The 11,358-nt window shown below is 39.8% G+C and overlaps 1 protein-coding gene across 2 annotated transcripts in view; it reads right to left on the bottom strand.

The window, feature by feature from the left end:
* LOC103186061 (ubinuclein-1) overlaps positions 1–11,208 on the bottom strand; it is a 39,261-nt gene extending 28,053 nt beyond the window's left edge. The window contains exons 1-3 of one of the 2 annotated variants that reach the window (XM_007904876.2): positions 10,732–11,208; positions 5,536–5,631; positions 1,288–1,383 (exon numbers count right to left, since the gene is read on the bottom strand). In XM_007904876.2, coding sequence (XP_007903067.2) covers positions 1,288–1,383; positions 5,536–5,631; positions 10,732–10,947 — 408 coding nt within the window. In that variant the 5' untranslated portion in view covers positions 10,948–11,208. Of the gene's footprint in view, positions 1–1,287; positions 1,384–1,946; positions 2,042–5,535; positions 5,632–10,731 lie in introns of those variants that run through there. The other variant, XM_007904878.2, reaches the window with a different exon arrangement.
* Positions 11,209–11,358: the final 150 nt, after the last annotated feature.

Genomic DNA, 11,358 nt, shown 5'->3' on the forward strand with positions numbered 1-11,358 from the left:
TATAGGAAGTAATATTAGTAACAACCAACAACCAGGCAGTTAGCCAATGGTTTGTTTAGAACACAGCCTCTGAGCAACTAGACCCAGAGAACTGCATTAAAATGAGGTCCACCTGCATATTTCCCTTTTTGTTATTTCAACAAAATATATACATTTTTAAAAATCCTTCCTGGCAAGAATAACATCTGTTATTCATCTTTCCACAGAATCATGGATACTTCATATTTTTGACATGGAAAAGCACTCTGTAAATAATTAAATCAATTAGGTCAGTATTCTTTACGGTCCAGGATTCGAATCTTAAGCACTTAAATCACCTTAAATTTCAGTCCTGTTGGAATATCACTATGTGCTAAGATAGTGTTGGATTTCAGAATGTTCAGCTTTATGGGATTGACATTCAAAACCATAACTGTTAGTGATCCCTGTTGCTTCTATTGAGCTGCTCACTGATAGAACTAAGACATTTCAAAACAAGGAAGCTATTTAAACCATTATATCTATCTGGAGAGTTCTTCAGAGGAGCTATCAAATTGCTGTTAATATCAGCTGATCAGCTCCCCAGCATTCAATGGTAAGTGGTTAAATAGTACATTTCCCCTACCATTCTACAGGATATACTTTTTAAAGCAATTTGGGTGAATTTTTTAAAAAAAAATAGCACTGAGAAGAAAGCTATTACCGTTGTGTAGCAAATATGTCTGAACCCAGGTTTCTTCTTACAAAGCCATTTGTTCTCTAGTACCATCTGTTTCACCCTAACACTGGCTTCACACATTTCGTAACACTTCAGTGTTCTTCCTTGCTAATGTCGATTCGATTCGAGCAAGACTTTATCATATGTAACTTGATCTATTTTTATTTCCTAAATCCCAAATGCTGTACTACCCCCTCCCCCACTTTATTTTAATGGCACTGAGATGTTCCTATGCATTTTTAGAAATGTTAGTTACAGCATCAAGTTTACAAACCGACAACTAACTACATGGAGAGACTGATGTCTTTCAAAGAGCAGGTCTCGTTGCAACATCTGAAGACTCTTCCAGACAATTTCTCTTGCTTCACACACCCGCTAACCATATTCACAAAATACAGCAGAAAGCAATCAACTGTTTTGTTTCATCAACTTCAAATAAAGTCAGCGTGCGGGTTGGAAAGGAAAGAGTGCATTGTATCATTATATCTCATCGATTTACAAGCAAGCAAGGCAACCGTTACATTGATATTAAATCTACGGTACTGAATTTTCATTACAGGCACCTAAGCTTAATTAATAATTTTACTTACAGCCTCAGAATTATCAATAAATGGATCAGTTTCATCATATCCATAACCCATGTCGATCAAGTCTTGGACACGATCCTTTCTGCGCTTTTTAGAGCCCTGAAAAGTAAAAACTCTGCGTGAACAAACATCATCTGCAGAAATATTTAATGGATCCTCATTGTTGTTCCATGAAATCATCTCACCTTTCCTGACTAAATTCTGATTGAGGTACTGCTCCATCTCTGACCCTCCCCTCTCGCCTAAGTTGAGGATCAGCAGCAGGTCTAATGATTATAGAATATGCCGTAGAACTAATCCGTTTCAGGCATCATTGGACGAAGAAGACTGACTTCTGTCCCGATTGAAACACTACCGTTGCCACATTTGCACCACTTTTATTTGGGAGTTGAATTCATGTCAATTAACTCCGTAACAAAAGTTGCCGTGCGAGTGGCAATGAAGACTTTACTGCACTTTTGGTTGTTGTGAGAGAGCAATTGGGAGCAACCAATGATGTGGATTGGTGGAAAGAAATACACCACCCTTACAGCCAGAGTGCCCCACAACCAGATGGTGTCAACGGGCTGTTTACCAAAACTGGTGTTTAAAACAGGGCAGGTTTCAGAGGCCGTTTGGTTAAAATATATTTGTAGCAGAAATTGAACTCTGTGGGGACTTACCATGGTGGATGGTTGCTGCATGCTCCACGATACAGAGTTGCTGTACTTTTGACAGTCACATGGCAGTTGGTGAGTGCAGAGTGGAGGCGGGCTGGCTGGGGTGCACATTGTAAAGTGGAAGAAAATAGTGGAAACATTTCTCGTTTTTATCATAGTAACAAATAATCGTAAAGAAATTGATGTAAAAAATATTAAGTAATGGCAACTAGAATAAGTGTCGGCATTAGGGAGGACTCTTTTAAAAAGGCTGCCAATATTGATCAATGTACTTGTTTTGCATCAAGCAATTTGCTGAATCAAAAATGTGGCGGTTTCAAAAATAATCCACTACAGAAGAATTTTACATGTTCGATAACATGTGTGGGTTTAAAGCCATTTATTCTCTTCCACCATCTGACTTCCAAACATCTGAACTCACGTTATGCCTTTGGTTTTATAAATGGCGCGAGTTTCACTCATCACTCCCTCTGTTTCTGCCAATCATACAGGCAGAGACTAAAGGCAAAGAGAGAGGTCAACACCATTTTTATTGCATGCAAACAATCCGTGCCAGTACTGGTCGACAAGGCAAGGCACGATGAACAGAACCAGTCATGGGAACCTCCAAGGACACCAGAAATGCAGTGTTTGATGTCCTTTTAAATATAATAATAGAAAAATAAAACTGGTCACTCAATTCGTGGCTCTTCGTGGGACATTGCTGTGTGCAAATTGGCTGCCGCGTTTCCTTATAAATAGTTACTACACTTTACAATAAATCCTGTGCAATGCTTTGAGACATCTCTATGACATAAGATGCTATATCAAATGCACAGATTATTATATTATAAGTATAAACAACTATCATCTGCATTATGAAGCTCTTCAGTGTGGTCCAAATATAATATTCTAACAAAAATCTAAATTGTAAAGAATTAGAATGGTAGGCCAGATACACAATTGGGCTTTAATTAATGCGAACAAGGATTATAAAGAAATTGTTCCATAGATGTCTTTAGATGTAAATCTAAGCAGCATTGATTAGATTCAGAAAACAGATCATTCCTGTTATGTAATAATCCTTGCATTTGATAATAGCGCCTTACCACGTTGCCAAGACATCTCAAAACGCTTCACAGGACATAACGTAAAGTGGAACAAAACAGAAGTCGCTGGGAACACTCTGCAGGCCAGGCAGCGACTTCTGTTTTTGTTTCAGATTTCCAGCATCTACAGTATTTTGTGTTTTGTTTATACTGTAAAGTGGATTGACTGTGCATTTTGTGGGTGAAAAATCCAAGATCTAAAGAGATATTAACTTGTACCAAACAAGTTCACTTAGAATTCACTGTCGGGTCCCACTCACACTGACAGGCACTCGAACAATGAGACACATCCAGGAGTGTAGTATCATTGCCTCTCTAACAAACTTAATACCTCTAAAATAAAATGTTTGGCTTGACAGATTCTTCAGCAAATGACGTACAGCCAAAGAAAGATCCAGGTACAATGCTGGTCTACACTGAGATAAATGGTCTCAGTTGGGATTGCATGCAGAAGGATAGAAATGACCAATTCACTCTGGATCAGGGAAGAGAAAGTTAGTCAGGGTAACCAGCAAACTGCCACATTTCAAAGAATCAAATGCCTTCTGGAGAGATTCGAGAGAAGAAAATTGCTGACAAAAAGTAACTAACAAAATACTGTTCCTGTATGTATCTAAATACAAGCAGATGTCAGTCTGATTCAGTTGGAAGCACTTTCACCTCTGATACACCTACATATCCAATACCTTGACTCTGAGCTCAGTCTAAGTTGACACTCCAGTGCAGTGCTGGAGAAGCACTACATTGTCTGATGTGCCGTCCTTTGCATGAGATATTAAATCTGTTCAGATGTCAAAGATCCCATGGCACTGTATGAAAACAAAAGGGAATTTCTCCCAGGGTCCTGGCCAATTTTATCCTCCAGATAAAATTGATCATTTTACTTTTGGCCTTTTGTTGGACATTGCTGTGCAATGTTTTTGCTGCCTACAAATACGCAGCCTGTACACTCTACAATATACGGTAAGGCACTTTGAGATGTTTTGACAAAGTGAAAACTATATCAAATGCCAGAATTATTAATTATTATTATACAATGTTAAATATTCGACTTAGTAAAAATAGGAAGAATTAGCTGATAATTACAATTAAGGAAAGTTTCATATGTTCTTATATCGACATTAATATTCAGACTGGGTAAAAAAAACTTGAAAAAAGTTAAAACAGGTTTCTAGCGTTGAAAAACGAATTAGATGTGCAAAAAGGATAAGTGAACAGTTCAGTCTGCTCCTTTCAAAAGAACTCCATTCTGATAACAGGAAGGAACCTAGAAAATTATAGAGTCTTACAGTACAGAAGGAGGCCATTCAGCCCATCATACCTGTGCCGGCTCTTTGAAAAAGCTACCCAACTAGTCCTAACCCCCTTCTTTGCCCATAGCCTCGCAATCCTTTTTCTTTTCAAATACATATCCAATTCCCTTTTGAAAGTTATCATTGAATCTGCTTCCACCACCTTTTCAGGAAGTGCATTCCCGATGGTAACAACTCGCTGCATAAAAAAAATACTCCCCGTGTCCCTCTGGTTCTTTTGACAATTATCTTGAAGTCCTCTAGTTACTGACCTGGCAGAGAAACGTTTCTCTTTATCTACTCTATCAATGTCTCATGATTTTGAACACCACTATTAAATCTCCCTATAACCTTCTCTGCTCTAAGGGGAAATATCACAGCTTCTCTACTCTCTCTACATAACTGAAGTCCCTCATTCCTGGTATCATTCTGATAAATCTCCTTTGTATCCTCTCCAAGGCCTTGGCATCCTTCCTAAAGTGTGGTGCCCAGAATTCGACACAACACTCCAGCTGAGGCTGAATCAGTGATTTATAAAGGTTTAGCATAACTTCCTTGCTTTTGCACTTGTGCCACTATTTATAAAGCCAAGGATGCCATTTTTTTTAAAAAAACAGCTTTATCAACTTGTACTGTCACAATAGCTTATTGTGAAGTATTGAAATTACGCAGATGACAAGTTGATCCGCAAGCTTCATAATACGAATCCTACATCGATTGGAGCATCTCGTAAGTGTGAGATTCAGATGTTGAAAACCAATTTCATTTGACGTGATTTTCAGCACACGTTTATTATTAAAGTGAAGTTTAGAAATTAGCCTAGATACAAAACACTGCAATCAATATAATTGTTGATTGCATATATTAGTTAATTACATCATTATTTGGGGAGGACAAGTTTGCAGGGCTATGGGGAGAGAGCGGGGCAGTGGGATTGATTTGGATAGCTCTTTTCAGAGAGCCAGCAGACACGATGGGCCAAATGGTCTCTTTCTGTGCTGTATAATTCTATGAATCATTTCAACTAGGAGCTTTGCGTCCTGTAGTTCTAGCTATAGTACAAGCACCTCACTGTAAGATGTTAGATATTTTACAAAATAAAATTACAAGTAAAACTAAGTCCTGTTGTACCAAGGGGTTTGTTTATTTGATAAAAAAGCATATAAGAAAATAAGATTTCAATAAAAAATTATGGACACAAATGGCACTCACGTATTTTTCTTCAAATTTCTTAGCCAAGGCTTCGATTTTTTCTTCTTCCTTTTTCTCATCATTAAAAGGATCATCAGAATGTTTATTCGCAGCTTTCTGCAAAAATTTAAAAAAGCATGTAAAGTATAGAAGTAAAAAGGAATGGAAAGATGTCTAGCTTTCTCCCTCATTCCAAACACCATTCCTTGGGTAAAAAAAATAAGCAAACAGGATGCTCTTGGACCACAATACTCTCATATAAAGTGCTTTAAGACATCTTCTCAAAAGAAAAGCACTGTATCAAATACAAGGATTATTACAAAATCATCAAATTGGTCCTGAATTTTTTGTGGATATAAATGGAACTAAATATAGATTAGCTCCATCCGTTAGAAGAGGTTAGAAAATAGATATGAGAAAATAAGCAAAAGTGGTTTGGTCATAAGGTAGGCAGCATACTGTGGTATCAAATGTCTTCTCAAAGCAGCACACAAAAGGTTTCCATGAAAGAACAAAATTAACTTTTAATGTAAATCTCCACTTTAAGCCTCATGTTCATTGGTTGCAGTGGGATATGTGTTGTGCATGGGATTTTCTGTAGCGTACTAAAGAAAGAGAAACAAAGATTTAAACATGAAGTACATTTGTTTGTGCCCATATAAGGAACAAACATAGTTCTGTAAAAATCACTCAGGGTGAATGATCTTCAAACAATGCAGCATCTGGTCCCAGATCTGAAGCTTCCTACAACTTATCGTGCAGTAACAGTAAAAACGCACCCCAAAGTTGCAAGAGACTTGAACAGAATAGAGTCGTGAAATAATCTGCAACTTGTGGTGGGAAGAGTTGCAACTCTGGCGAGCATAGAGTTGACATAGTCAAGCCTGAACGCGATGAAAGCATGGATAAGCATTTTATCACGTTGATGAAACGTCTCAAAGTGCTTCACAAGATTTCCCCAGCGCCTTGGGACGTCCTCCCAAAGTGAAAGGTGCTATATGAATGCAATTTGTTGTTGTTCTGTGAAGTGCAGTGACTCCTGATGTGAAAGGCGCTATACAAATGTAATATTGCTCTTATTTTGTTGTTTTACCTGTAGGCATACTTCGATTATGGTACACAATATTGCAAAACATTTTTTTTTAAAAAAATGATCAAAAAACATTACAAAACACATAATCTAACCAGCACGAGTTTATGCCAAGAAATTCTAAAGTACATTTGGAATTATAAAAATGATCAGGAAAAGGCAAGGAGTCTTTTTTCAATTACAGTTAATTTGATAGAAGCATTAACTTCTTGTAATTGTTTACTTGAGAAGTCAACCATGTAGGCACGCCAAGGCTCACACTGCTTTCAGATGAAGTCTGTGTGGGTCATGATGACATTGACTACAGGCTCCAGAGCTTCTCTGGTCATATGTCAAATGATAAAAACTAAATAAATGAGTATTAATATCTCAGTAATACATGAATCCATCTCCAAATAAAAAAAACCTTGCAGTTACAAGTTACAATGGAAACTGTTGTGTGTTCCTATTCCCAAAGTTCACTTGTGAATTACTGCAATAAAATTTTGGAGTCACAGAAATGAAATCTGCAAATGTGTAACCCTTTCAACAACAACAAATTACATTTGTATTAGCACCTTTCACTTTAGGAGGACATCCCAAGAAATCACATTGGCATTTTATTCTGGTCATGCAGTTGCTCTAAGAACAGCACTACATTCTGTCTCTTGATGTAAATTTATCTCTGACTGTTACTTTATTTCCTGTTTACCCCAGGAAGTTTTTCCCCCATTTTCCTATTCTTATTCCATTAGATTCAAACAACGTGATAAGGTGCTATATCAAATGCAAGAATTATTATTTATTATTATTTAGTGCACAATCTGAGGAAAAGCTGGGTAGAAGACAGTAAATTAAATAAGTGGTACAGTAGTTGGGCAATGCCATGCCTGGGTTTTAAAAACTTGCAGAGTGTAAGAGGAAGGGGCACATTATTCCAGTGCAAAGAATTGAAGCAAACATTCACAAACAGAAAAACACCTTAATGGCTGGCATTTAATTTGGGCTACTCCAATAAAAGGGTTAAAATTGTGTTGTACTAAACAGATTTCTAATTAATACACATTCTGTCCACTTGAATCCCTGCACAGGCTTATTCTGTACTGTGCTATCAACAGGCTGCAAGCGTTATAATTAAGCATGGAGCCCTGTAGCTCAGTGGTTAGAGCAGTCGCCTCGCAAACGAGAGACCTGAGTTCAATTCCTGGCAGGGCGAAACCTTGGGCAAATTTCCTTACTCCACACCCTGATAATAATCCCTCAAGAAAAAAAACCACAATAAGAAATTGGTGACTTCAATCCTCGAGTGTTTGTGGGACACTGCTACATGCAATTGGCTGCTGCGTTTCGCCCACAAATATACAGCCAATTCACTTTACAGTATATTCTGTGATGAGCTTTGAGACATCTAGACGACGTGAAAGCGTTATGTCAAATGCAAGGATTATAATTTATTTTATAAGTGCAATAAAAATAAAAATTCTGTGCAGCAATTATTAATCATTAGTACCATTGCTAATGATTCCTTACGACAACATGCTTGAGACGTAACCCACAAATAAATGGTAAATCACACCACTGACAATGTCTCTCTTTATAATCCTACTACTTGGGCAAAAGGATGATCACAATAAGTTACATGTTTATGGCAAAAGTATAGACTTTGGCATTTAAGTAGATATTGCACAGAATTTCAAATATCCTGAAATGAAATATAACTTAATTTCTTACTCCATCTGTAAGCAAACATTGTTTTATATAAACAAAGTTACTTAGAAACCCTGGTGTTGCTCACTGCTGAAAATCATCACAGCACCATCTTACCAATAGTTCAATTAACACTGTGAAAGATCTGCAACCAGCCCTAAATATTAACAGCTGCATTGTAAAACTTCATAAATTAAATATCTGCATTGCAAGACTCAGTTAAGTTTAAAATAACAATGAAATCTCTCTCAGTTCACTCATCGACTCATGATTTTGCTGGAACAAGGGAGAATGCAGAAAATTCTATTAATTTAATTTTTGTTTTGTCCAAGTGCTTTCCCATCCCTCATTAAGTTTTCAATCGATTCCCCTCAACTCTGCTTGGCAGTTTCCAGGATTACACAGCTGAAGTCAGTAACTCACCATTAGGGGAACCAAGGCACAAATGTACACATGCCACCCCATTCATTACCCAACGTGTTTCAACACTGAGATAACAGCTCAGATCAATACAGTACAAGAGACACTACTATGGAAAGTTATCTTAATTGAATTTAACAACAATTACTGTAGTTTTTCTGCAGAATTGATATTGTACTGCATATTACGGGCCTGGAACCTTTCTACTCTGAATGGAGAGGATTGATTGATTTGCATGGTCAGCATCATGAAATTCGACTACAAATACACAGTCACTACATTTCATAGTAAAATCCTGTGCAGTTTTGAGTCGTCTCAATTGACATGTAAGACACTATATCAAATGTGGGGCCGATTAGAAGAATGAAGGTAAAACGTTACAGGAAGCGAGAATTAAGATCAGCTTGAAAACAAAAATTGTCCTTTCTTGAAATATTTCAAGCATTCATTTCAATCAATAATAAATGTCACATTTGATACAGCATCTATAATGTCACCTCAAATGTCTTTTTATGGTAATTATAGCTAAGTGTAGTGACTATTTGTAGGCAAATGCCGCAGTTAATTTGTGCATAGTGATGTTGAATATCAGGTGAATAAGCAAGTATGAGGTGGATTATCAGACAGAACACTGGGAGTAACTTGCTTCTCTTTATCATTGTGCTATTTATATCCATCTGAACAAACACAATAGGATACCTTGGTTTAAGGTCTCACCCAAAAGATGGCACCTCTGACAATGGAGCCCCAACGCTACAATGAAGTGTCATTTTAGAACATGAGCTCAACGTCCCCAATGTTCCAAACCACAGAGACAAACGTTACATCCAAGTCGACAGCCCGCAAAGCAACAGGATTTTATACTGATCTCCAGCAAAGAAAGTATGTGAACATTATCTTTATTATCATAGACACTACCGCGGGTGAGGGGCGCTATACACATGCAATTTGTTGTTGTTGGTGTACATGTTATTATGCCCCTAAGTCCACCCACTCGATATGATCATTGGATAATTGACCAACTCCTTGCAATTGCTTTCTCACTTGAAAGGCTGCAGTTTGACCATAATATTCAGAGACAAATTCACAGCCTTAATAATTCTCACAGGATCTGCATGAACAGTATTGACAGTTAACAGAGTTAAAGCTGTTCTGGAACTGTAACCAGAATTGAGTTCTCTAGTTTTTTCCCCCCACATAAACAACAGCCTTCATTAGAGGTCAGGACTCCAATTCAGCTGTTTACATGTATGCTTTCCATTTTCACTACACATTCATTACTTGCAGTCTTCAGTCATAAAAGTGTGGATTTTCTGAATACAGAAGCACGGACAGACCCGCAATTTGCTTATTTTAAAAAAAAACAGTAACTGAGAAATCATTTTCGTATCCTGAAATGTTAGGGCCTTTTGTACTTCTCAGCAAGTTTCCGATTGTGATCTGGAGACCCACATCGCACTCACAGTGCCCATTTTATACCCAAATCAAACCCACCCGAGCTCTGTTCCCCGTCCCTTCTTCGTTTCATTCACTTCATCATCTAATCCTCACCGAAACCTAACGACGCTTTGCACCCTCCCCCCCCACACACACACACACACACACAGCCTGCGCTCAAATCGAGTGCAATGAGAAGCAAACTTACTGTGACTGTGTGACTGTGTGTACGTGTTACGTGCAGTAAAGTGCGGTGGCTCTCAACCGGCAATTGCGATGGTGGTGTCGCACGCTCGGGCGGGTGTCTGCGGGAGACACGATCTTCCAGGGCGCACAGGGCACTGACTGACCTGGATTTGCGAGCCATAACACGGCAGACACGGCTCTGTGGCCGTTGCTATGTGGCGGGGGGTCGGGGAGCTGACAAGAGCCTCGGCTCAGCAATTAACTTTGATCTCCTGGAGGCAAGTCAGCCCGAGAATGAAGTGTTCCTCGGCTGAGGTCTGCGGGGTCCACCCCCCCCCCCTCTCTCCCCCCCTCTCTCTCTCCCCTCCCCCTCCACAGCTCAAAGGCGACAGTCTCACCTTTCGGGCGCGGATTAACTCCGGGTAGTAAAACTCGGGGCAGTTCTTCTCGCTCGACTCGAAGAGAGCGAGTCTGAAGCGGGATGTGGCGGCCGCCTGGTCCCGGTCCTCTTCCTCCCCCTCGCCCTCCTCATCCTCCTTCTCCTCTTTCTTCTTCTTTCGGACAGGAGCGGACAGAGGGAGCGTCGTGAGCGACACTCGGCGCGGCTCGGCCATGTTCCTGCTCCCCGGTCCCGGCCCGGCTCGGCCCGCGCCGCCGCTTCTCTCCGCTTCCTTTCTCTCGGTCTCTCTCTCTCTCTCTCTCTCTGGGGGTGTGCGCGCGTCTCTCACGGCCCCGGTTTGCCCGCCTGCTCGCGGGGGCTCGGGAACAATCAGCAGCCCCTCAGTCGGCGGCAACAGCGACAACAACAGCCACAAAAACAAACCGCACAAACTTCGGCCGCCGCCATGTCGCCGCCCTGCGCGCGCACATCCACTCCCCCCGGGCTCCTCGCGGCGCGGCCGTCAGCGCGGTGCCTGAAGGACCTTTATTTTTTTGTAATGTGAGCAGCGGGAGGGGGGGGGGGCGGGGTTGTTATGTCAATAAAAAAAAGTCCACATATGGGTCCCCGGTTATTGTATTTAAAA

The sequence above is a fragment of the Callorhinchus milii genome, unplaced genomic scaffold, assembly GCF_018977255.1.
Source record: "Callorhinchus milii isolate IMCB2004 unplaced genomic scaffold, IMCB_Cmil_1.0 Scaffold16, whole genome shotgun sequence".
Classification (NCBI taxonomy): Eukaryota; Metazoa; Chordata; class Chondrichthyes; order Chimaeriformes; family Callorhinchidae; genus Callorhinchus; species Callorhinchus milii.